At 41.9% G+C, this 27667-nt stretch overlaps 2 protein-coding genes across 2 annotated transcripts; one reads left to right on the top strand and one right to left on the bottom strand.

Moving 5' to 3' along the window:
- Nucleotides 1–376: 376 nt before the first annotated feature.
- Nucleotides 377–9365, top strand: LOC132807694 (gastrula zinc finger protein XlCGF17.1-like). Its single transcript, XM_060821727.1, has 4 exons — nucleotides 377–571; nucleotides 771–868; nucleotides 2339–2682; nucleotides 5444–9365. Exon 4 carries the CDS (start codon nucleotides 5595–5597, stop codon nucleotides 6579–6581), a length of 987 nt encoding a protein of 328 aa, XP_060677710.1. The 5' UTR covers nucleotides 377–571; nucleotides 771–868; nucleotides 2339–2682; nucleotides 5444–5594; the 3' UTR covers nucleotides 6582–9365.
- A 12355-nt stretch (nucleotides 9366–21720) lies between these two features.
- On the bottom strand, nucleotides 21721–24341 carry LOC132807681 (probable G-protein coupled receptor 139). Its single transcript, XM_060821718.1, has 2 exons — nucleotides 24272–24341; nucleotides 21721–22616 (listed from the first exon to the last, which is right to left on the bottom strand). The coding sequence occupies exons 1-2, from the start codon at nucleotides 24339–24341 to the stop codon at nucleotides 21721–21723; spliced, it is 966 nt and encodes a 321-aa protein (XP_060677701.1).
- Nucleotides 24342–27667: the final 3326 nt, after the last annotated feature.

Here is a 27667-nt window from a genome sequence, read left to right as displayed (position 1 = left end):
GTAAGGAAGGGAAGAGTCAGAACTGGACACAGAGGGAGGGTGGATCCCAACGGGGCCCGGCTGATTGACGGCGCGTCACTGACCAATAGGAGGGGAGCAAGCGGACTGGCGAACCAATTGGAAGCAGCTAGTCCTCCAATCAATGGGGGTGAATGAGGGGGCGGGGCGGGAAAGAAAGGGTCAGAAGTGGACACAGTGGGAGGGTGGATCCCACCACTCATCTCACAACGGGGCCCGGCTGATTGACGCCACGTCGTCGACCAATAGGAGGGGGGTAGACGGGCTGGCGGACCAATTGGAAGCAGCCAGCCCTCCAACCAATGGGGGTGAATGAGGGGGCGGGGCGGGGAAAGGACGGCACGTGATTAGTAACGACACCGGGGGGCAGTGCCACCGTGATTGACGACAGGAGGTGGATGCGGAAAAGCAGGAGTTACAGCGGACACCGGAAGGAAAATCGAGTCAATTCGGCCTGTGTGGTTCTATGAACATTCGGCGTGGGTCGCAAGATCCAAATTAGAAACTCCCGGTCACGCGTTTGCAGCAAACGGGAACGGGCTGCTGGTCTCAGGTTGCTATAGGCCCCGGAGTGCTTGCGGCCATTTTTATGAGGGGCAACATGCAGCACTGCGCATGCGCATGCTTCTTGGGTTGGGGGGCGGGGCGATTTGCATTGAGCCAGCAAACTGAAGCCAAGAGAAATGCAAGGTCTTTTGTAGGTGTCTATGCTGAACTGACAGTGATTTTTGTTTTGTGAATTCGTTTTACAGGATATTCATTTGCAAAATGGGATCTCCAAGCAAGATCTGTCAGCGCACTCACTGGGATGTGAATGTCATTGGCATTTAACTGTGGAAGGAAAAAAAAGGTTTGTTCTGTTCTGGCTGTAGGAAACCACCTCTGATGTGTCTAACTCGAAAGCAGCAAGGCATTCAGATTTGTCATAGGGCTATATGCTCAGTTCCGGGCCCTGCAGCTGAGAAAGGAAACTTTTATGATTTGAGAGGGTGGGGTGGGGATTGTGGGTCTGGTTAGTCATAGCGTCAGGGACCCAGGCTCGGTTCCTGCCTTCGGTGACCGTATACGTGGGGTTTGCAGATTCTCCCCGTGTCTGCATGGGTTTCCTCTGGGTGCTTCAGTTTCCTTCCGCAATCCAAAGATGTGCAGGTTTGGTGAGTTGGCCATGCTAAATTCCCAATAGTGTTCAGTGATGTGTAGGTTAGGTGCATTAGTTAGGGGAAAGAACAAAGAGAATTTACAGCCCAGGAACAGCCCCTTCAAGCCTGAGCCGATCCAAATGTAGTGTCTAAACTTGTCGATCAATTCCAAAGCATTTGTAACCCTCTACTCCCCACCTACTCGTGCATCTGTCCAGATGCATCTTAAATGAATCTACCATGCCTGCCTCTACCACCTCTGCTGGCAATGCGTTCCAAGTGCCCACCACCCTCTGTGTGAAGTACTTGCCATGTGTTCCCCCTTAAACTTTCCACCTCTCACCTTGAAAGCATGACCTCTGGTTATTGAAACCTTCACCTTGCGGGAAAAAAGCTTGTCTCTGTCCACCCTGTCTCTCCCCTTCATGATTTTATAAATCTCAATCAGGTCCCCCCTCAATTTCCTTTTTTTTTCTAGTGAAATTTTTTTTAACCTACTCGACCTTTTCATAGCTAGCAGCTTCCATACCAGACAACGTCCTCGTAAACCTCTGCACTCTCTCCAAAACATCCACATCCTTTTGGTAATGTGGCGACCAGAACTCTACACAATATTCTAAATGCGGCCGAACCAATGTCTTGTACAATTTTACCATGACTTGCCGGCTCTTATACTCAATACCCTGTCCAATGAAGGCAAGCATACTAAATGCCTTCTTGACCACCCTATCCATCTGTGCAGCAACCTTCAGGGTACAATGGACCTGCATTCCCTGATCTCTCTGCCCATCAACCTTTCCCAAGGCTCTTCCATTCATTGTATAATTTGCTCTAGAATTAGACTTGCCTAAATGCATCACCTCACATTTGTCTGGATTGAAAGGCATCTGCCACTTTTCTGCCCAGCTCTCCAGCCTACCTATATTCTCCTGTATTCTCTGACAGTCCCTTATGCTTTCTGCCATTTCACCAATCTGTGTCATCTGCAAGCTTGCTGGTCATACCAGCAGGGGAAATGTAGAGTAGTAGGGCAAGGAAATGGTTTTGGGTGGGATATTGTTTGGAGGGTTGGTATGGACTTGTTGGGCAGAAGGGCTTGTTTCCTCACTAGGGATTCTATGATTCTATAAATTCATCATTTGTAAATACCTATAAATTTTCTTTTAATTGTAATTTTCCAGGTCCTGACAAATCTTTGTCAATCCTGAACTTGCTGAAGTCCATCTTGAGTCTGAAGGGCTATAAAGGGATGAACTGAAAGATGAGGTGCTGCTCCCTGAGTTGCTGTTCAGGTGCTTTGGAACATTAAAAGAGTCTGAAGTCTGTGTAAGGTGTGAGCAGATAATGAAAATGACCAGGCTTCACTTTGAGTACTCCGTGGCTCAATAAGAGTGCTTTGGATTTGGATGACAACAGACAGGGAGGCGAGACAGGGAGAAGGCGTAACTGAAAGATCGAGTGCGGTGCTCAAGCTCAGTTTGGGCCATTCAGAAAGTGATACAGTCCCAATGGAAAGATCCAATTGGTAAGTGATAAGTGCGGAGTAGTTTCTCACAGGTTTGAAGTATAATATATCAGCTTCTGTAAAAGCAGGGACTTTCAGTTTTAATAGAAATGCTTAAAATGAAGGAAGTCCTTTTGTTCAATTAAATTCTCTTAAAGGGAGTAACTGTCTTAATTTACAGGGAAGTAATGACAGGTAACCCCAGACCTCTGCATGTACCTGTTGCACAATATGGGATTTAACGGAAGTTTTTGGCGTTGCTGACCGCTACAGATGCAGGAAGTGTGTCCATCTACAGCTGCTGGCTAACCACTTTTCAGAGCTGGAGTTGTGGATGGACACACTGTGGAGCATCTGCCGCACTGAGAATGTCATGGGCAGCACAATGAGAATTATACAGGCTGAAAGGAATAGGTGACCATTAGGTGAGGTAAAATGCACAGGAAGGAAGTGCAGGAGTACACAGTAGTCATCCTTCTGTCAAACAGATATACTGCTTTTGCTACTGTTGGGAGTGGTTGGGGATGGCCTCGGGAAATCCGCAACAGCCACCTTCACGGCACCACATTTGGTCTGCGGCACAGAAGGGAAGGAAAAAGGATAGCAGGTCTACCGTGACAGAGGATTCAATAGTCAGGAATACAGACAGGCACTTCTGTGGCCACAGACATGAATCCAGGATGGTATGTCAGATCTCTAGCACCAGGATCTGGGATATCATGTAGCAGCCGCTGGTCATTCTGGAGATGGAGGGTGAACAGTCAGTAGCTGTGGAACACATAGGTACCAACAGCACAGATAAACAAAGGGATGAGGACGTGAAAGCTGAATATCAGAAGATGGGAGATTCATTAAATCCCCAACCTCAAACAGAATAATGTCAGACTTTCTCCCAGTGCCAGATCTAGCAAGAGCAGGAATAAGAGGATAGATCAGATGAATGCAAGGCTGCACAAATAATGTAACAGAAGAGTTTAGATTCTGGAGGCATTGGGCTGTTTTTGTGGGAGTTGGTTCTTATATAGCCTAATCCATTATCTCCAGGCAGAGATGGAACAAATCTCCTCTTGGGGCCTTTGCTCATAACTTTGAGGTGATTTTAATCTCTTATAGCAGGCAAATGGGAACTAAAGTGTAGGCTTAGATGGTCAGAGTCAAATCAGGAAATGTGAGGTACAGTTAGTTATTGATATAGTCAGCAGTTCAAAGAGACAAAAGAAAGAAGGATTAAACAAGTTTAGATTTTCTCTTTATATATCTGTCCTGAAATCTCAGGGAGACGTCTGGTGAACATTCTTTATTCTCTCTCAATTGACTGGGCATCCTCCTTTGGGAAAGAAGAAAGATGCACACTGTACTCCAGGTGTGGGCTCACAAAGATACCCTCTTCCACTAGTCAAAAACTCTCATTATGAAGGCCAAAGTATCGTTTGCATTCTTCGTTGCTTGCCATTCCTGCCTGCTTACTAAAATAGAGAAGCACAGAGCTACATGGAACAAAAGTGGTTCAGGGTCTCGTATACAAAATTGTTGAATGCAATATCCCCATGTTATCCATGCCGGTCATCAAGCACCAGTTTGGAATATTCGCATTTGCTGGCATTCAGCCTGTAACTTATTGCAGTGCCTTGTATGACCATCTAAACATTTCTACAAGGTTGCAATTGTTCCTACATCTGTTACTATTTCAGATACTGGCAGACCTGCTGAATGTCTTCAGCATTTTCTGATTTGACTTTGATTTTCCACCATTTTGTTGAAGCACTTAATTTTGTAGGTATGCAGCAAATGAACAGATGTTTTGGTTCATGCCAGCCAGATATGTTAGACAGAACTTGTCCCATTTGCCAACATCTGGCTCAGATCCCTCGAAATACTTCCTCTTCTCGTACCCATTCAGATGCCTTTTAAATTTTGCAGTTGTACCTGCCTCCACTACATCCCCGGTAGCTCACTTTATGCAGGCACCACCCTCTTTGTGAAAAAATTGCCCCACAGGTCCTTTTCAAATCTTTCCCCGCCTCACCTTAAACCTATGTCAGCTAGTTTTGAACTCCCTTACCCTGAGAAAAAAAAGTCCTGGGCTATTCATCCGTTGCATGTCACTCATGACCATATAAAGCCTCTCTCAGGTCATTCCTCCACCTCTGACATTCCAAAGAAAAAAGCCTCTGCCGATTCAGCATCTGTCTGTTTCCACTCTCCAATCCCAGCAACAAAATTGTAAATCTTTGCTGAATGCTGTCATGTTTAGAAACGTATTTTCTCCAGCAAGGAGACCGGAACTGAATGCAGTATTCCAAAATCGGCCTAAAAATGTCGAACACAGCCACAGCATGAGGTCCCAACTCTTACTCAATGCACTGACTGACAAAAGCAAGCATTGCTAATGCTATCTTCACCAATCTGTTTTCCTGCAACTCCACTTTCAACGAACTCTGCTCTTGTTATTAATCCTTTGGAGGGTTTGTCGAGTACGGGGAGAAATCAGTAAAAGGCTTGAGTTCTAAATCTATAAACTGCCTATCTTTCGTGCATGCCCCTTCTTCCTCTGTGGCTTTCTGTTTTGAATGGCTTCTCCCTCCCATGAGTTCGCTGGTGTATGAGCAGAATGGTAAACACTGACTGATTCCTTTCCCTGAAGATGATCTGGGAACCAGTCCAGTCTTAATGATAATGCCTCCGTATCATCTCCACAACTGACCAGGTTCTTTTGCTATCAGTTTCACAACCCTGTGTTTGCTTCTATTTTTTTCTAATACATCTATTTTGTTTTTGAAAGGTTGATGACAATTGCAGGCTTCAAATGAAACCACATCCGAATCTGGCAGTCGCTCTGTTTAGCACAACATAATTATCTCAGGATTTTGAACATCGAAGGGGAAGAACACACATCGCCTGTGTGTGGAACAGTCTGTGAAAATTAATCTGAGATGACCAAACATCGACGCAGTCATGCTGGGGAGAGACTGTGGAAATGTGCGGATTGTGGGAAGGGATTTCTTTACCCATCCCAGCTGAAAACTCACCAGCGCAGTCACACTGGAGAGAAGCCATTCACTTGCTCTGATTGTGGGATGGCATTCACTCAGTCGTCCAGCCTGCAGGTCCACCAGCGAGTCCATACTGGGGACAGGCCATTCACCTGCTCAGTGTGTGGGAAAACATTCACTCAGTCATCCAGCCTGCGTATGCATCAGCGAATTCACACTGGGGAGAAACCATTCACTTGCTCTGATTGTGGGAAGGGGTTCATTCTCTCGTCCCACCTGCAGATACACCAGCGGGTTCACACGGGAGAGAGACCATTTACCTGCTCAGTGTGTGGGAAAGCATTTGCTCGGTCATCCAGCTTGCAGATACACCAACGACTTCACACTGGGGAGAAGCCATTCATTTGCTCTGACTGTGGTAAGGGATTCACTTCATCGTCCAGTCTACTGAAACACCAGCGAGTTCACACTGGGGAGAGGCCATTCATCTGCTCTGTGTGCGGAAAAGGATTCAGTCGCTCATCTAATCTGGTGATCCACCAGCGAATTCACACTGGGGAGAAACCATTCCCCTGTTCTGAGTGTGGGAAGGCATTCAATTGCTCATCTAATCTGCTGATACACCAAAGAATTCACACTGGCGATAGAAGATTCTCCTGTTCTGAGTGTGGAAAAGCATTCAATTGCTCTTCTAAACTGCTGATACACCAGCGAGTACATACTGGAGAAAAGCCATTCATCTGCTTGGATTGTGGGAAAGCATTTGCTCAGTCAACCATTCTGCTCATACACCAGCGAACTCATGGGAGGGAGAAGCCATTCACCTGCTCCAGTTGTGGGAAGGGGTTTACTCAATCGTCCAACCTGCTGAAACACCAGCGAGCTCACATTGGGGATAAACATTCACTCAGTCAACTCACCTGCTGATTCCACCAGCCTATGGAGAGACCATTCACTTGTTCTATATGTGGGAAGTGATTTCGAACTGTTAACATTCCAGTAAAATGAGTCTAGCTGGATCCCAATCACGTGCTGTGTTTGTGTAAAAGGCTTTGCTGTTTTCTAACACATCTGCAAATTCAGAAAGAACTCACACACTAAGTAATGAACCTTTTTGTCATTGGCCATTTATATTGAGTTTATTAAAGTCTTTAATATAGTCATAGAGATGTACAGCACAGAAAGAGTCCAAGTCGTCCATGCTGACCAGAGATCCCAACCCTGTCTAGTCCCACCTGCCAGCACGTGTCCCATATCCCTCCAAACCCTTCCTATTCATATACCCATCCAGATGCCTTTCAAATGTTGCAATTGTACCAGCCTCCACCACTTCCTCTGGCTACCACTCTGTGTGAGAAAGTTGCCTCTCAGGCATAGGCTTAGAGTAAAGTGACGTCTTTTAAAAACGGAGATAAGGAGAAACTTAATCAACCAGAGAGTGGTGAATCTGTGGAATTCATCACCACAGAAGCCTGTGGGGGCCAGGTCAGCGAATATACTTAAGACTGAGAGAGATATCTTGAGTATCAAGGGTTATGGGGAGAAAGCTGGAGAATGGTGTTGAGAAATGTATTAGCCATGATCGAGTAGACATGATGGGCTGAGTGGCCTAATTTCTGTTCCTATTTTTTTTTATGGTGTTATCGAACTACATTTTCTGCATCTCTGATCATTTCAGTTCCTATTAATTGCTTCCCTGCTCGCTGAGCTGGAAGGTTCATTTTTTCAGATGTCTTATCACCATACATAGTAACATCTTCAGTCACCCTCAGGAGAAAGAACTGCTGCTTTGTTTATTTGTTTGGGTTTCTTTGGGTTGGTGATGTCATTTCCTGTGGTGATTTGCACTTATTTTTCACTGAACATTATAGTATACACAATACTCCGAGTAGGGACAGGATGCTCGGCCCAAATGCACAACACCATTGTTCCAATTGCAATTCAGTCTGGAGAACATATAAATGGAAGTTTATAGGAGTTTGTACAATCATGAGAATTAATAGAGCGATTCAACAAGGCATTTTTCCCAGGGCTGTACAGATCAAAACTGAAGGGCACAGATTTAAGGTGGGATGGGGAAGAATTAGAAGGGACCTGAGGGACAACCTATTCATGTAAATGGTGGTGTAGGTGTGGATTGAACTGTCAGAGGAGGTGGTAGTGATGTGTATAGTTACAGGTGCTGCTCAATGTCCTAACGTAAAACACACCCTAGTGGTCAATAGAGACCACAGGAGGCTGTGGAGCATCTAGAATTGAAAATACACAGACATTGATAAGTGCATGAGGTCCATTGTTGGGCAATTTCCCATCTCTCACGGCTACCTCATTCTACGGGCTTCTTTTGTTAGATATTTCATTTACCTGAGGCTTTAAGTTTAGAGTTACTTCGGTGGACTGGAATTCAGTGACCTGCAGTACATATTCCAGGAGATGACCAACACGTTTCAGATGTTTAGTTCCTCCAACAATGTCTTCATCTACGTGTAGCTCAGAATACGTTTCTAGACCACCTGAAGAAAAAAATGCCCTTTGTAAACTGCTGTCACCTCTCTGGATGCTCCCTTCCCCCTTGTTCTGTACTGGTGGAGTTTTTGTGAGGATGAGAGCAGGAAAGTTGTTTCTCATTAAATTCACACACGCCAAGGTAGTCACTCTTTAAACCAGACCACTGAGCATTCTAATACATTGGCTTCCCTTCCTAATAAGCAATTCCTCAGATTCCTAGTTGTCTTAAATACATTTTCTCTCTTCCCTAACACTTCATTTTTCCCCCAGTTTCTCTTGTTGCAAGATAAACGCATGTCCCAAATTGCCAAAGCACACCACCTCCAGTAATTAATCCCCACACGAAAATCCTCGTGACCCCACAAATGTCCCCACTCAAAATAAATGGCATTAAGAATTAATGACGACCACAAATCAGTTGTCAGGAAAGGAAAGTCATCTGATTCACTAATGTCCTTTAGTAAAGGAAGCTCTCGCTCTCACTTGGTTCATTAAAGTCCAAGTGTGGCACCAGACCACAACAATGTTTTTGACACATCACTTTAATGGGAGGCAACAATGCTCACTATCGCATGTGTCAAATAAAAAAAAATCTATTGCTACTTCTCTCTACTCACTCAACATATCTATCTCGCTCTGCTGGTTTCTAAAAGTATCATGCATTTGAAAAGAAGAAGTGGGAAATTGAGCTTAAGGGTGCTGTTTGCAGCTGATTTTTGTTAAGTGATGGTGTTTCAAATTAAAGTGAGGCTGAGTATACTGATAGGAAGAGAACAAGGTTACAAATCACACAACACCAGCTCATAGTCCAACGGGTTTATTTGGAAGTACTAGCTTTCAGATCACTGTTCCTTCGTCGGGTAGCTTGTGGAGGAGGATCATAGGACACAGGATTTGTATGAAAAGATCAGTGTCATGTAATGAAAATAATATATTGAACAAACCTAGATTGCTGTTAAGTCTTTCATCTTTTAGAATGGCTTGCAGGTTTCGATTCATTAATATGTATATCCCAAGAGCTTCTCTTAAGTCACATTCTTGAGATAACATTTTATTTAAAACAGGTGATACGTCGGCTCAGATGTATTAAAGGTGCGAGGTTAGAGTCTATCTGTATCCCAATCTTGAGTCAGACTGTTACTATTTCTAAAGTGGGAATTTATAAAATGTTATATAGATTGACTGCCTACAGGTTGTGTACTTTTTGAGCAAAAATAGAATGCAAATATAATTCTTCAAATGCAAATTGCTCCATAGACTTATTTGTTTGTGTGTGTGTATTTGTGTGAGAGAGAGAGGGAGAGAGAGAGAGACTGAATGTCAGCATGTGAGTGTGTGCATGTTGCACACTTTCCTTTCTTCGTCAACATTACTAATGCATTAAGAGGGTTGAGGGAACTTCTGTGGGGAATGTAGATCAGAAAGAACCCTGCTGTACTAATCTTCATAATCAAAGTATATTGCAATGAAAAGTTGCATAGGAAGGAGCGGTCTGGATGGAAGCTTTCATATGATGTTCACACCATCAACTGTGAAGCAATAAATGGATGGTACACAACCACATAGTTATGTCTGAAGACCATAGCTTGCATGATGAAGTCTGCATAGACTTTTATCGAGATTTTCAACTGAGCAAACCTATTCGTATAACTCTTCATTTTCTAGTCATTCATTGTCTCTGAGAATCCCCAAAAATAGCTCCTACTCCCCTTGTTTCTATGACTCCAACTCTTACATTCCCATTCTCTTTCCTTCTCGCTCATGATGTTTCAGCTTCCCACTCTCATTTTTCACCATGCTGTGGCGCTATGATGTTAATACTTCAAGATGCCTTTCATGGGTACTTAGCTGTTCCTGAAATAATGAACAACGTCTAAACATGCTATAAAGTTTTATGAAACTCAATTTGTATTCTCTAGTGTTCCATGAAAATAGAAGCGATACTTGCAAAATCATGACAAGGCGTGGTTGTTGGAGGCTGTTTCCACTCCCTGGAGGTCCAAGTAGCTGTGGACTTCACCTCAGGATGAGTCGGAAGCCAATTTTTATAGAGGTTATGAAGAATTTCTTCACTAAGAAAGTAGTGCATCTTTAGAAGTATCTATCTCAGAGGACTTCGAGGTTTAAATTGATAAATGTCGTGGGGCTAATGACATCAAATTACAAGAAGATGGTGCAGAAAAGTGGCATTGAGGTAAATGAGAGCAGGCTAGATGGTTTGAATGACATACCCCTCATTGCTCCAATCAAATCAACACCTTATAACTTCTGACAATTGGAATGTATGCTATTTTTTCTGTTTTTTTGCTACTGGAAAAAGTCTACTTTATTCTCGCCTTATTTTGAATAGGTCTATGAATTTATTTCCCATTTTCTTACCCTCTTTATATCCCTTTGTAATCTGTTTACGTCCCTTGCTAACTTAATATCCACACTAATAACATGTTAACGTAAAACCTAGATGCAAATATCATATTCTCTACCAATTGTAATGATTTAAGTGGACCAGGAAGGCAGTGCAGTACCTGTTTCTTAAGGGTACTTAAGAGCGTTCAACAAATCCTGGCCTTGCTATCTACATTGTCATCACTTTGAAGAAAAATGTAACTGATAGGTGAAAGGTATTTCAGTATAATCACTGTCCACTCCATTTTGATGTAAAGGAATTTTTCAGAAAAAAGAATACTAAATGCATAAGAACGATTGTGCTTCCAGATTTAAAAGAACTTTATTTCAAACTCTGCTGTATAAATATAAAAATATTTATTTATTCTCCGATGATTGTATTCCGGCTTTTTTGGCTGCATACTCCCTCAACTCTTATTCGGGTCAGTAGGAAATGACATGAACTACATCCAGAGGGACGGGAGGAATTTCATCCAAAGAACGATAAGGCATAGAAATAGAAACAAATCACTTGCACCAACGAGTCAGTTCCATATGAGATAAGGAGCAAGAAGCATCGACGTTTCGGGCATAAGCCCCTCGTCTGACAACAGGCTTATGCCCGAAACGTCGATTCTCCTGCTCGTTGGATGCTGCTTGATCTGCTGTGCTTTTCCAGCACCACTCTCTCGATTCTGATCTCCAGCATCTGCCAAACTCACTTTCTCCTTATGAGACGCCTTCTCATGTTGGTCAACAAGAATGTTCAATACTTAACTGTAAATGTTTTAAAATATTTGTGCAACAGTAAAGCAACATAAACTGAAACTCTCATCAGTATGCCAAATCGATTAAATAACCTGGCACTTATAAGCATGAAGTAATTCGGAACGCTGTAGAAATAAGATGAAACAGTTAAATTAACTGATCCAATAATTGGTTTTGTTGTGGGACGAATATAAAATTTGCAGTGAACAGATCATTCACAAATACAATTAATTGCTTCTCGTGCCGGTTCGAGAAATGGAAGGCATGAAACAGTGAGTTGTTTACGGAGCTGTAACTGATCTGCATGCTGTGCCTTAATAGTCCTTCGGGTGGTTCTCATTTAAACTAACTTAGGAGTGATTGGAATGTGTCACTGAGCTAAAACATGAAGCTTCAGAAATGGTTTTAAAAATATAGGACCAGGCAACGGGCTCTTATTTACCATTTCCATCCTAATTTCACCTGTATTAGTGCATCGGGTAAGAAATGAATCGCAAGTAAGTTATTTTATTTTTGTGTTGTAAATCTACATGAATCTAATTTCTTCCCTTTCATTAGCAGACTAATTTCTTTTCCAGCATTCCACGCTCTCTGATTGTAAGAGATTTCAATACGTATATTGTCATATTATGTGGCATTGGATGGCAAATTGCAGAGCAATTGTATATTGATGTTAAAATGATATTGTTGATTTATTAATCTGTGCTAGAACACGAATAAAATGTTGATTGGTTAGATATTTGGCAAAATATCCTTACAATATAGTTAAAAAACCCATTCAGCGTGCTCAGTCTTCTTTAGAATAATAACAGTATTATGTTGCTTGAATATTTAATGTCAGAATGTGATCTTCGAATTTAACTGTGCAGATAGTTGAAACCTGTGAGCGTAGGTGCAAGATATATTAGCAATTGTGCATTTTGGCTTGTCCTGCTATGTGTTGTAAATTTCTCTTTTAATTTGGAAAATCGATTTTTTTTTCATCATGAATGATCTGTTGCTGGCAAGGGGAGTATTGGTTGTTTATCTTTAATTTTGACTTCAGATTAGTGTTTGCTTGTTTCTTCATCTCTTGAACTGCACTTGATGGGGGTCTGTTTAGAATGTCTGACAAGCAAATTTGATGCGTAAGACGACATCGGAAGGTTGACCAGTTACTGTATTTAAAGGTTTTTGAAACGTCGGCTGAATGTTTCTCCCCCCGCAGTTTCTGTGCCCAAAGTCTGTCAAATGGGCATAAATGCCATGCATACCTCCATTTCTGCGAAGAATTTGTGATGTAAATGTATGTGTGTTTTTAAATATTTGTGCAAAGAACAAAGAAAATTAGAGCACAGGAACATGGCCTTTGGCCCCCCCCCCAAACCCGCACTGTTCAGATCCGTTATGTAAACCTGTCACTTGTTTCCTAAGGACCAGTATTCCTCTGCTCCCTGCTCGTTCCTGCATCTGTCCAGATACATCTTAAGAAACGCAATCAGCCCCAACTCTACCACCTCTGCTGGCAACGTGTTCCAGGCATCCATCACCCTTTACATATCTCCTGTAAACTTTTCCCCTCTCATTTTGAACTCGGGACCCCTAGTAATTGAGTGCTCCACTCTGAAAGAAAAACTGTTTACGATCCACGTGTACCTCTGTACCTCTCATGATTTTGTCAAACTCCCTCAACCTTCGTTGTTCTCGGGAAAATAATCCTAATCTACGCAACCTTTTTTATATAGCTGGCGCCTTCTATACCAGGCGACATCCAGGTGAACCCACTCCACCCTCTCCAAAGAATCCACATCTTTTTGGTAATGTGGCGACCAGAACTGTATGCACTATTCTAAATATGGCCGAACCAAAGTCTTATACAACTGTAACATGACCTGCCAACTCTTGTACTCAATACCCTGTCTGATGAAGGAAAGCATGCCGTAAGCCATCTTGACCACTCTATTGACCTGCGTTGCCACCTTCAAAGTACAATGGACCTGAACACTCATATCTCTCTGTCCATCAATTTTCGACAAGGCTTTTCCATTTACCATATATTTTGCTCTTGAATTGGATCTTCTAAAATGCATCTCACATTTGCTCGGATTGAACTCCACCTGCCATTTCTCTGCCCAACTCTCCAATCTATCTATATTCTGCTATATTCTCTGATAGTGCCCTTTATTATCAGCTACTCCACCAATCTTAGTGTCATCTGCAAACTTGCCAATCAGACTACCTATAACTTCCTCCAGATCATTTGCATTTTTCATAAACATCAGTAGTCCCAGCACAGATCCCTGTGGAACACCACTGGTCACACATCTCCATTTTGAGAAATTCCCTTCTTGTACTACTCTCTGTCTCCTGTTGCCTAACTAGTTTTTTTATCCATCTAGCTAACACGTCCTGGACCCCATGTGACTTCACTTTCTCCATCAGCCTACCATGAGGAAACATATCAAACGTTTTAATGAAGACCATGTATATGGCATCTATGGCCCTTCTCTCATCAATCAACTTTCTCACTTCTATTGAATTCTATTAAATTGGTAAGGCATGACCATCCCTGCTCAAAATCATGTTGCCTGTCACTGATAAGTCTATTTTCTTCCAAATGGGAATAAATCCTATCCCTCAATAGCTTCTCCAGCAACTTCACTACCACTGACGTCAGGGTCACTGGTCAATGGTTACTTAAATCATATTTGCTACCCTTCTTAAACAAGAGGACAACATTAGCAATTCACCAGTCCTCCAGGACCTCACCCGTGTTCAAGGATGCTGCAAATATATCTGTTAAGGCCCCAGAAATTTCTTCTCTTGCTTCCCTCAGTAATCTGGGATAGATCTCAGCTGGACCTGGGGACTTGTCCACCTTGATGCATTTTAAAATACCCAACACCTGCTCCCTCCTTATGCTGACTTGACTTAGAATAATCAAACATCCGTCCCTAAACTCAATATTGGTCACGTCCTTCTCTTCGCTGAATAACCAATGCAAAATACTCATTAAGAATCACACCAATCTTGTATGACTCCACACATAACTTTCCTCCTTTGTCTTTGAGTGGGCCAAACCTTCCTCTAGTTGCCCTCTTGTTCCTTACATATGAATAAAAGGCTTTGAGATTTGCCTTAAACCTGTTAGCTAAAGATATTTCATGACCCGTTTTAGCCCTCTTGATTCCTAATTTCAGATTGGTCCTATTTTCCTGATATTTGTTCAAAGCTTCATCTGTCTTCAGTTGCCTAGCCCTTATGCATGCTTCCTTTTTCCTCTTAGCTAGTCTCCAATTTCACCTGTCAGAGCTGAAAATGTGTTGCTGGAAAAGCGCAGCAGGTCAGGCAGCATCCAAGGAGCTGGAGAGTCGACGTTTCGGGCATGAGCCCTTCTTCAGGACTCCTTGAATCCTGCTCTTTGGATGCTGCCTGACCTGCTGCTCCTGCTCCTTGGATGCTGCCTGACCTGCTACGCCTTTCCAGCAACACATTTTCAGCTCTGATCTCCAGCATCTGCAGTCCTCACTTTCTTCTCCAATTTCACCTGTCACCCAGGGTTCGCGAATCTTGCCATTTCTATCCCTTATTTTCACAGACATGTCCGTCCTGAAATCTAATTAATCTCTCTTTAAAAGCCTCCCGCATATCAAATGCCCACATACCTTCAAACAGCTGCTCCCAATCCATATTCCCCAGCTATTGCCAAGTTTTGGTGTGGTTGGCCTTCCGTCAATTTAGTACTCTTCCTTTAGGACCACTCTCGTCATTGTCCAAGAGTATTCTAAAAATTATGGAATTGTGATCACTATTCCCAAAGTAATCACCGAAGGAAACATCAACCACCTGGCTGGGCTCATTCCCCAACACCAGGGCCAGAGTTGGAATTTTAACCGTTCTCGAAGTCAATCCTGGATGCTCCTTAAAAATTCTGCTCAATCTAGACCTCTAACAGTGAATGAATCCCAGGCAATGTTGAGTAAACTACAATCGCCTATCACCACCACTCTGCTACTCCTACAACTTTCAAGAATCTACTTGCAAATTTCTATCTCTATCTCATGCTTACTGCTTGGAGATCTGTAGTACAATCCCAGCATTTTTACTGCATCTTTCCCATTACTGAGCTCTGTTCATATTGCCTTCTGCGTGTCATCTTCTTACGCATTTCGAAATCAAATTTGATTGTCAGGCATTCTAAGCAGATCTCCATCAAATTCAGTTCAAGAGATGAAGAAACTGAGGGACAGGATGTACATGTAATTGGAAAGGCAAGGACTGATTAGGGATAGTCAATATGGCCTTGTGCGTGGGAAATCATGTCTCAGAAACTTGATTGAGTTTTTTAAAGAAGTAACAAAGAAGATTGATGAGGGCAGAGCAGCAGATGTGATCTATATGGACTTCAGTAAGGCGTTCGATAAGGTTCTCCATGGGAAACTGATTAGCAAGGTTAGATCTCATGGAATACAGGGAGAACTATCCATTTGTATACAGAACTGGCTCAAAGGTAGAAGACAGAGAGTGGTGGTGGAGGGTTGATTTTCAGACTGGAGGTGCTCGTGTCCTCCTTCAGAACAGCTGTGACATCCTCTCTGGCCAGTATTGCAACTCGTCCACTCCTTTTGCCTCCTTCTCCATCCCGCCTGAAGCAACTGTATCCTGAGATATCTAATTGGCAATCATGTCCTCCCTCAGCCATGTCTCCGTAATAGCAATACCATCATACCTCCAGGTACCAATCCAAGTCCTGTTCATCTGCCTTACCTACTACACTTCTTGTATTAAAACAAATGCATCTCAGTCCCTTGCGTTCATCATCTGCTCCCTGACTAGTCTTATCTGTAGCAATGCGTGTGTCAGCTGACTTTAAATGAATGAGTGTGCATGTGGTTGTATGTCTAAGGTTTGTGCATGTGGGTTTAAGTGCCTTGTTATTTGTCAGTTCTTGTTGAGCTTTTGCTTTAGTTTAACAGTTTGTGCATTCTATACAATGAACACGAGCGACGCTCACTTAAATTTCAACAAAGATTACTCCTCCTCACCAATACAGTTATACTTTTTTATTCATGCCTCGGACATGTCTTTTGCTATCTCAGCCAACAATTATTGCTCGTCCCTATTTGCCTCTGTATGAATATCACTAAAGCATATCAAACCTTCGACTATGTCTGAAGTAAGGTTATCCGTGTGTGTGTGTGTGTGTGTGTGTGCGCGCGCGCGCGCACGCGCTTGTGTATTCAGGTCATGATGCTATGCTTTCTTTATGCAGAGGCGTCTGATAGTGTGGTGCCTAATTCCACCTACAAAACACATGGAGGACAATTCGAAATTGGAGAAAGGCCAATTTTGACGATATTAGGCAAGAACTTTTGAAAGCTGATTGGGGACAGATGTTCGCAGGTAAAGGGACGGCTGGAAAATGGGAAGCCTTCAGAAATGTGATAAAGAGAGTCCAGAGACAGTATATTCCTGTTAAAATGAAAGGAACGTCTGGTAGGTACAGGGAATACTGGATGACTAAAGAAATTGAGGGTTTGGTTAAGAAAAAGAAGGAAGCGTATGTGAGGTAGAGACAGGATAGATCGAGTGAATCCTCAGAAGAGTATAAAGGCAGTAGGAACATACTTAAGAGGGAAATCAGGAGGGCTAAAAGGGGACATGAGATAGATTTGGCGAATAGAATTAAGGAGAATCCAAAGGGTTTTTACAAATACATTAAGGACTAAGGGGTAACTAGAGAGAAAATAGGGCCCCTCAAAGATCAGCAAGGTGGCATTTGTGTGGAGCCGCAGAAAATGGGGGACATGCCAAATGAGCATATTGCATCAGTATTTACTGTGGAAAAGGATATGGAAGATATAGACTGTAGGGAAATAGATGGTGACATCTTGCAAAATGGTCAAATTACAGAGGAAGAAATGCTGGATGTCTTGAAACTCTAAAGGTGGATAAATCCCCAGGACCTGATCAGGTGCACCCGAGAACTCTATGGGAAGCTAGAGACGTGATTGCTGGGCCTCTTGCTGAGATATTTGTATCATCGATAGTCACAGGTGAGGTGCCGGAAGACTGGAGGTTGGCTAACGTGGTGCCACTGTTTAGGAAGGGTGGTAAGGACAAGCCAGGGAACTATAGACCGGTGAGCCTGACCTCGGTGGTGGGCAAGTTGTTGCAGGGAATCCTGAGGGATAGGATATACATGTATTTGGAAAAGCAGCGACTGATTAGGGATAGTCAACATGGCTTTGTGCGTGGGAAATCATGTCTCACAAACATGACTGAGTTTTCGAGGAAGTAACAAAGAGGATTTATGAAGGCAGAGTGGTAGATGTGATCTAGATGGACTTCAGTAATGCGTTTGACAAGGTTCCCCATGGGAGACTGATTTGCAAGGTTAGATCTCATGGAATACAGAGAGAACTAGCGATTTGGATACAGAACTGGCTCAAAGGTAGAAGACAAGGGTGGTGTTGGAGGGTTGTTTTTCAGCCTGGAGGCCTGTGACCAGTGGAGTGCCACAAAGATCGGTGCTTGGTCCTCTACTTGTTGTCATTTACATAAATGATTTGGATGTGAGCATAAGAGGTACAGTTAGTGAGTTTGCAGATGACACCAAAATTGGAGGTGTAATGGACAGCGAAGAGGGTTACCTCAGATTACAACAAGATCTTGACCAAATGGGCTAATGGGCTGAGAAGTGGCAGATGTAGTTTATTTCAGATAAATGCGAAGTGCTGCATTTTGGGAAAACAAATCTTAGCAGGACATATACACTTAATGGTAAGGTCCCAGGGGGTGTTGCTGAACAAAGAGACCTTGGAGTGCAGGTTCATAGCTCCTTGAAAGTGGAGTCGCAGGTAGATAGGATAGTGAAGAAGGCATTTGGTATGCTTTCCTTTATTGGTCAGAGTATTGAGTACAGGAGCTGGGAAGTCATGTTGCGTATGTACAGGACATTGGTTAGGATACTGTTGGAATATTGCGTGCAATTCTGGTCTCCCTCCTATCGGAAAGATGTTGTGAAACTTGAAAGGGTTCAGAAAAGATTTACAAGGATGTTGACAGGGTTGGAGGATCTGAGCTACAGGGAGAGGCTGAACAGGCTGGGGCTGTCTTCCCTGAAGCGTCGGACGGAGGCTGAGGGGTGACCTTATCGAGGTTTACAAAATTATGAGGGGCATGGGATGGATAAATCAGCAAAATCTTTTCCCTGGTGTCGGGGAATCCAGAACTGGAGGTCATAGGTTTAGGGTGAGAGGGGAAATATAGAAAAGAGACCTAAGGGGCAACTTTTCCATGCAGAGGGTGGTACATGTATGGAATGAGCTGCCAGAGGAAGTGATGGAGGCTGGTACAATTGCAACATTTAAGAGGCATTTGGATGGGTATATGAATAGGAAGGGTTTGGAGGGATATGGGCCGGGTGCTGGCAGGTGGGACTAGATTGGGTTGGGATCGCTGGTCGGCATGGATGGGTTGGACCGAAGGGTCTGTTTCAATGCTGTACATCTCTATGACTCTTTGACATTAATTGCACACTGATGAGGCCTCCGACAGTTTGGAATTTCTCCCGTTCCATGTGGTCTGAAGGCAGTTGTCAGACTGAGGCTAAATCAGTAACCATTCAGCTGAAACACTGCCTCAACGTGGTTTCTTTTCACGCCAGAGTTTTGAATTTTAGCATTAGGAGATTCACAACAATAAGTGCAAATACAAATCAAAGCGTGCTCTCGCACGTTCAACGAAAAGGCCGAGAAGAAGTCTCATTAATATTGAATCAACTGTCACAGAATTTCCTCCTGGACCGGCAGAGAAAACATTCTGCAGAATACAAAGGTCTGGAAGGATGATCACTCAATCCAGTTTGTGGTTAAACTGACAACTCCAGCAGAGATCAGCACGTTCTTTTTGTCACAGCTTCATCTTCACATCAGCTCTGAAAAAACGAACTCTGACACTTCAACATATTGAAATTAGTACTGGGCACTATATACAGATAGGAAACTGACAGGCAGAATGAATGGGGTCACCAGTGGACATAGAATCGTCACAACCTAGGGTCTCCAAAGGTAAGAGTATAAATTGGGATATACAAGCTAAGAAGAACCAGAACAAATTCCATATAGAAGGTGAAGACATCAGGCTTTTGGAAATAAAACACAATTTTAAACTATGAAAGTTGTTAAGTGAAAGGTGAGTACATCTGAGCTGTACACCAATTCATGAGACTGTAGGAGTTGTATCAGTCTAATGTGCGTTGCTGCTCCATTATTAACACTCGGAACTTAAAGAAACAGTACAGATAATTGTTTCCTTTGTTCAATCATATGGTGTGAGCGTCGCTAGCATTGACATAATTTAGAGCTATCATTAATTTTGTCCCGCCAACATTAATAATCTGACTTCAAGTGAAGACAGTGAGCTTCTTGGAGGGGGAATTTGCAACGTTTCGCGAGCCTAAACCATTTGGAAAGTACAGGCAAAAGTGGAAACTGCTGGAAGACCTCAGCAAGTCTGGGAGCATCTGAGGAAGGGTCACTCGACCGGAAATGTTAACTCTGATTTCTCTACACAGATGCTGCTGGACCCGCAGCGTTTCCCCAGCAGTTTTCATTTTTGTCTCTCATTCACAATATCTGGAATTCTTTCAGATGGCAGAGGCCTTGGTATGGAAGGTTATGAAGAGACAGGCCTTCTGGCATTCCTGTAGTGTATCACGTACATAATACACATTGCTGCCTCAAAGTGTATTGAAGGTGTAAATGCAGAATTTAAGATGAATTTACATGACGATATTGAACGTCACGTATTTCCTTACAACTAAAACTGGAGAGACCTCTGCCTCTATGTGTTAGGCAACTTTGATTTTTAACCTCAAACTGCTCACTGGCCTTATGTCTACATCATGTGACTGATTCCAGAATATCATCTCTATGCAAACCTTCCAACATTCTTTCTCAATTTTTAGATGTTTTCTCGAATCATCCTGTTCAGAGATGTTATTCCACACCTCTAGAGTAGGACCACCTGAGCATCTCGGAATTGAACTTCGGCCTTAAAGCTCACAGTGAGGGATACGATTACAACAGCCTTATCACCTATATGGAATTTGTTCTGTTTCTCCTTAGCTTGTATATCGCAATCTATACTCTTATATTTGGAGACCATAGGTTGTGACGAGTCTATGTCCACTGGTGACCCCATTCATCCTTACAACAACCTATAAATATCTTATATGCTTATCGTCTGAGAGAAGTTGTCAAAGTAACTGTCTGGACCCTTATCTTTCAGATTGTAGCAGCTGACTACTGTGAAATACAGGCGCAATATGATTTGAAATACTGCTCTGCCATTCTGAATAAGGCCTAAGCGGAATTTCCCATTAGTAATGCCTTATCAATTCTTCATTTCTTCAAAGAATTTTCTTAGTGGCAAGCTGTTTGAATTGGTATTCCTTGGAAAATCTGACTCATTATGCCGTGATTGTTTACTTCATATGATGGTACATGGAAGATAAATACTTATATGCAAATTACAGGCATTATAACAATCGGGAGTTGGTGAGCTCAGGGAATCATTGCACCTCATTATCCAAATACAGTGTTAAAAGTGAAGAAGATGATGAACGAAGTTTCCAGTGAAACTGGTTCGTCAGTGTGCCAGGAACACATGCTAAGAGATATCGAGCATTTTAGAGACTGAATGTCATTGTATATCGGTCACAAATGATCAGAAAGTACTTTGGACCACTAGTTTTTTTTGTTGTTTGTTTGTCAGCTTGAGTAAACACCATTATCAACTTCATTACTAATTATGAATTTTATTACTAATCTCTCCCTTATTTGTCAGTAGTTAAGGACCAGCTTTCGCTTTTTTCACATATGACGCAGTTTCAGTCGTTGAGTGTGCCTCTCTTTAACTAACGTGAGTCTCTAACTCGAATTGCTATCAAGTAAAGTGTACCAATTTAGTTTAGGTCACGTCTCTGCAATTAATCGATCAGATGTTGCCTTTATTACAAAATATCACATCGTAGTGAAATTTGTTCTTTTTTAAATTAATTATGCTGTGACACAGATTGTCGAGAGTGTTGCTTTTTTTATAGGCAAATAGGTAATTCTGTATCCTTACCTATGTTACACGGAAACGTCTTCTGGGTTTCAAAGGGTAGAGAAGAATTTGCATGCTGCTATAAAACTGTGAGCAACTCGAAGACCTTCGAGGAATTGAATGAGTTTAGACATTTTCCAGGATATGCCGCACTTTATCCCAGAAAATATACTTTATACACCATGAAGTACGGTCATGAACAGGGAGGAAGGAAAGAAGGAAGGAAGGAAGGAACAGAGATTAAACTGACCATTTCTTGACTAATCAGTAAGTTCTGCACAAATAAGAAGCTAAGCAGTGTGAGGAAGTTTCACTACAATTTTACTGTGAGTATGGTGAAAGGACACATGAGAATCTTCTGGAGCTCCCTACGGAACCTACTCTGAGATACTGCATAAATGAATACGTTGTTGCAGGAACTAAGTAGCTGGAACATGTTATTGGTCTCTTGCAAGATGTAGTCAACGTTTTGGAAATCCAGGCCGTTGAAGTCTGTATCACCTTTAAACCGTACGAGGAAGAAATGTCCCACTTCGGTGGCCCACAGCAGCAGGAAGCTGACCGAGATGGCAAAGAGCAGGATGATGGATCTCCTGCGACTTTCCACCTCTGGGTCTCGACCAGACTCAACATTTCGAAGTTTCTTCCTTGCTTTGCTGGCGGCCAGGATATGCCGTACAGTCAAGGCATTAAGCAGCAGAATGAGGAGAAAAGGGAGAATGGGGGTTAAAATGTGTTCCATCCAATCATAGGCCTGCCAGGCAGGTAAAGTAAAAAAGATGGATTTGATGTCACATAACCAGGGTAGACCATTCAGAATATATAAAGGTTTGAGGATATTGTATAAAGGGAAGTTTTTGACACAACTCAGGATGCAGGTCATTCCAATGAGCAGCGACGCAATTTTCACGGTGCAGTATCCAATCTTCAGGCTCTGGCAGCAGATGGACACAAAACGGTCGAATGTGAAGGCCACAGTCAGCCAGACTGAGCCCTCTCGGCTGCAGCGGGCCAGGATTGTGCTCAGTTTGCATACAGAGGTAGTGGACAATACGCTGTAAATAAAGTAGATGCGGCTGATCCGATTTAGGATGCACCCAGTGATGATGACAAAAAAATCGGACACAGCTATTGCCACTAGATAGTAGGTTACACATTTGGAGAGCCCACACCGTCCTCGGGATAGTATTATAATTGACACCAAGTTGGCTGTGACAAACATAAAGTTTACTTGAACAATATAAATTACAATACCTATACTTTACATCACATGCACTTTTATCAGTTGGGTGTTGCCCAGTTGAGTTCAAACATCAGCAACTGCCTAAGCCAACCGACACTGAAACCCTCCTTGTCCGAGCCTGTGTTCTCTCCAGCCTCCAACTTAACAAAAATAATTTGTATTTGTTCAGCATTTCATGCTGAAGTAAACATTTGGCAATGTCAGGAACATTGCAGTCAGCGTCTGCTTCTACCAATGCTGTTCTTCAGTCTCTGGCTTAATTCCGGTGACGAGCTATCTAAAGTAATATATGAGCAAAATCATGTGACACATCACGTCTCCATACCTAGACTTATTCTTTGAAGATCTAAGTTAGCTGAGGGACATTAGCACAGGGCCTGTAACTTCTCAGCTTTAATAAGCACATCGTTAATAATTTAAAAACCACATAGATTCAGAACTCACATGCTGTTACAATAATTTATCTCAAAATAACTGCATTCCTACCATTTTTAAGCCTGATGTTAATCACTCCTGCTGTGACTTTTGCTGCTGATGTCCCAAATTGTGGAACTTCCTTTCTGTAGCACTTCTCATGTCTTCCTTCCGGACATTCCTTAACTCCAAACATTTTTAATCGTGATCTTTCTTTTTTTGCCCAAAGTCTCTTTGCGAAGTTCTACATCAATTGTCTTTCTAAAATCGCTTGACAGTAATCATCATAACTTGTGGAAGGATAACCAACACAAGTATCCAAAATAAATGCCAAATGCACAAAAGCTAGCATTATCAGACAATTTATGAAGAGATGGAAATCTATTATCTTCTTATTTCACCTTTATGTAACTTTTCTATAATTAATTCTTAAGACTTTAGAGACTGCCCAAAAACAACACAAGATTCTAGAATAGTTGTACCATTTTTGAGTTCGCGTAACGATTTTCTAGATTCACCACAAAGAATTGTGTATATTATACTATAATATAATATAATATAATATAATATAATATAATATAATATAATATAATATAATATATAATATAGTATAACATAATATAATATAATATAGTATAATGTTATCCAACGTGATTATTGTGCTGTAGTCATTCAATCTTCAATACATAGGCAATAGGAGTTGGGGTAGTCCAATTGGCTCATTCATCTTTCTCCATGATTCAGCTTTCTTATAACTTGGTCTCCACGTCAATGTTAACACAAACAGATCAATGCCAGAAACTGCACTTTTATACATTGCTACATGATTCAACGTTATACTATTTCAGAATAAAATTCAATACCAAACAAATTAACATATGATTATTCAGACAATGCTGTAGACACTCTTCATAATAAACGTTATCTCAGAAACTGTTGTTGATGAAATGTGCAATAGAACACTTTGAATGTAATGTTGCATTTCCTATTGATTCAAGCGCAAGCAATGCACTTCATTTCACCCTTTTGCAATAAAATAGCATACAATACGCTGTAAGAAGTGTATGATAATACCACTTCATGGCCCAGTTTCTGTCCATTCCCATTTAAAGAGGATTGAATCTTAGAGAATAATATCCAACCCAGTTATCAAAAGGAATGGAGATTTATGCATAAATTCAAACTTCCTTTGCAGCACATTTCTTACCTGGGAAACCAACAGCAGCGATAATGGGGTAGCAAATAGCATAAAACAATCCTTTCACTGGCCCGTGCATGGTCCTTTCGAAATCAATGAAATTCTCCAAGCTGCACAATTCAGTTGTACAACACTTTCAAAGCGCCTCTTATTTATTCTACCTGAGAGTCTCCAGAGAGAAGCTAAATTGCCTCATGCAGCTCAGTTACAGTTCAATAAACAGATTAACACACAGTTATGAAACTCCTGTTTGCAACATTGACAAATGAGTAATTCCATTTCCTTTTTCACCAGACTGCTCGCAACAAAATTTTAGGTAAATCTTCCAAATCCATTTATAGTATATTTATCAACTGGAGTGTCTGATAGGAGATGCTGACTGGAGGTCATATTACTATCTTGAAATTGCCCCTTCTCATCTTTTCGGCTAGGTGTTTAATTACTCTGTAAATTAGGGGATCAGGTTCTTTCATGTAATTTATTTATTTGCGATGTTATCATACATACACACACACACACACACACACATATATATATATATATATATTTAATATTTATCATTCAACAATTCTGAACGGTAGTGTGTAAAACGCAAATGTGGAACACAATGCAATCACTCTCCAGCAAAAGATAAATATTTGAAAAACTTTGTGTCTCCAACCAAGCCACACACACACAGAAAGAACTTTTGAGAATGATTCACGTGTAGGAACAATGGAGAAAGGCTCAGCCATAGTATAAAGACGAACACAACTCAGTCCATGCTCCAAATGGGAGTACCTACTGAGATACGACTTAAAAATAACAGCTCCACATGCATTGAAAAGAGTCATAGCCACTGTAAAGATAAAACCTACATACGTTTGGTGATAAGAGCTAGAAGGCAGATTTGTTCCACGGGACATGGGTGTCGCTGACTTAACCAACATTATCAATCATCCCTGTTTGTCAGTGAGAAGGTGATGAGGAACCACGGCAATATATTTCATGTTAATACTCCGTCAAAACACTAAAAGCGGGCGTTTGAGGATCTGAAGTAATGGCGAAATGTTTCGGAGTCGAGATAGCAAATATAGATTGGATGGGAACACACAGTTTGTGGTGTTCCCATGTACCAGGTGCCCTTGTCCTTCTGGATGGAAGTGATCGTTGGTTTGGAGTCTGAACTCGGAAAAGACTTGATGAACTTCTGGATTGCACTTTGTCGACGGCTGGAAGTCTGAAAGAAAACAGGTAGTGCTGAAGAAACTCACCAGGTCTTGCAATATATGTAGAGAGGGAACGAGTTGACATTTGGAGTCTTCAGATACAACTGCTACTGTGCAACTTGGGAGGAGGTCGAGTATGATTGTGGATGTTCCGTTAATTAGCTCGTCTGCTTTGTTCTGAATGCTATATAAGTTTGATGTGTGCTCTGCGAGCTATGGAGGAAAGTGGAGATTATTTCATCATAATCTTTTGACATGCATACAGTTAAACGCGTTTGGTGAATCAGTAGGTAAATTGCTCACTGCAGGATTTCTAATCTCTTATCTGCTTTTGAAACCTCAGTATTTCAATCGTATATCCATTTCAGCTTCTGGTCAATGGTAACACTCAGGCTACTGATAGTGGAGGAATTTAGCTAAGATAATGTAATTTTATGTCCACGGGCCCATTAAGAAAAGCACTTCAATCTATTATTTTAACGTCAGCATCAAACATTTACTTGTTTTGGACCCATCTGCACCATTTTGGCCGATTGCCTTGTATGCTGTGGCGATTTAATACGCATCTGAACACTTTTTAACGTTTTCAAGTTTCTTGCCTTCACTATTCTTTGTGCAATGAGTTTTGCATCCCCAACGCCCTTTGGGAGATTTTGTTTCCTCAAATCCTTTTTGAAACTGATGCTTCTTATCTTAGAAATCCATGGCCTGTTGTCGACCCGTTTAGTAAGGGGAATTTTGCTCCCTATCTACCCGATCTGAACCACTGATAAATTCTTTCTATCTTAATTGCAGCATAATGAGGAAGTGAACCAGGTTTACGCGCCCAAAGGAAAACACACAAACATATTCACCACGAGTATTGGGGTCCTGAGAAGTGGCAAATAAGCAAACGATAAGTTGTCATCTTTCATCTTGTTGAACGTTGCACTGCACTTCCCTTTGTTTTCTTCTTGCATCGACATATTTTGCGGCTGTGTCAGTTAGAGGCTTTTTCCCGTTACTGTCTGGCAGGTTTGTAATTACATTTGCGCTGGATATTGAAGAAAATCTAATCCCAAAATGAGAACAAAGAGTGGGTCAATGTGAAATACTGAAACAAATGTTGGCGAAAATGAGTGGCAAAGTTTGGGAGGAGGTGGAGTTAAGAAGTCGAAGCGGGAACTGAAGTTATTGATTATTGACAGCAATGCCAAAGTGGATGCAGGTTTGCTTGCTGAGCTGGAAGGTTCATTTCCAGTTGTTTCATCACCCTACTACGTAACATCTTCAGTGGGCCTCCGGGCGAAGCACTGCTGATAATTCCGGCTTTCTATTTATATATTTGGGTTACTTTGGGTTGGTAATGTCATTTCCGGCGGTGATGTCATTTCGTATGGTGATGTCATTTCCTGTTCTTTTTCTGAGGCTGTGGTGGATATGGTCGAACTCAATGTGTTTGGAGATAGAGTTTCGGTTGGAATTCCATGCTTCTCGTGCAAGTCACATACGAGAATTCCTAGAAGCATGGCATTCCAACTGGAACTCTATCAACAAACACATTAAGTTAGACCCCATGTACCACCCCCTGAAACAAAGAACAGGAAATGGCATCACAACAGGAAATAATGTCACCACAGTAAATGACATCACCAACCCAAAGAAACCCAAACATATAAATAGAAAGCAGGAATAATCATCAGTGATTCGCCCTGAGGCCCACTGGAGACGTCAACTAGTAGGGTGATGAAACGTCTTACTTGAAATGAACCTTCCAGCTCAGCGAGCAAATCTGCATCCAGAACCTCAATCTGAGCTACAAATCTTCTCAAAACTTGTTAATGCCTATGTGCGTTGATTCTTTTCTACAGGTACAGAGTCCAAGACTCGCAGTGATTTTTCTTGAGTTAAAAAATACTGTGCAATATGAATGTCACAACACCAAACAAACTTTATTAACAAATGCTTCATTGTGCAAAATCCCGGAAAATCATGAATTTTCAATATTTTGATCGTCTATAGAAAACAATATTGCTCGAATATCGACATGCAGAATAATGTGCAAGTTAAAAAGCTTCATAAAAATTATAAATATATTGTAAGGATTGGACGGTTTGAGCTACAGGAAGAGTTTGAATTTGTTAGGCCTAATTTCCCTGGACTGTCGGAAGCTGTGGGGTCATTGAGTCATAGAGGGGTACAGCATGGAAACAAACCC

Source organism: Hemiscyllium ocellatum (genome assembly GCF_020745735.1).
Source record: "Hemiscyllium ocellatum isolate sHemOce1 chromosome 27 unlocalized genomic scaffold, sHemOce1.pat.X.cur. SUPER_27_unloc_2, whole genome shotgun sequence".
Classification (NCBI taxonomy): domain Eukaryota; kingdom Metazoa; phylum Chordata; class Chondrichthyes; order Orectolobiformes; family Hemiscylliidae; genus Hemiscyllium; species Hemiscyllium ocellatum.
This window is presented reverse-complemented; position numbering and strand designations above follow the sequence as displayed.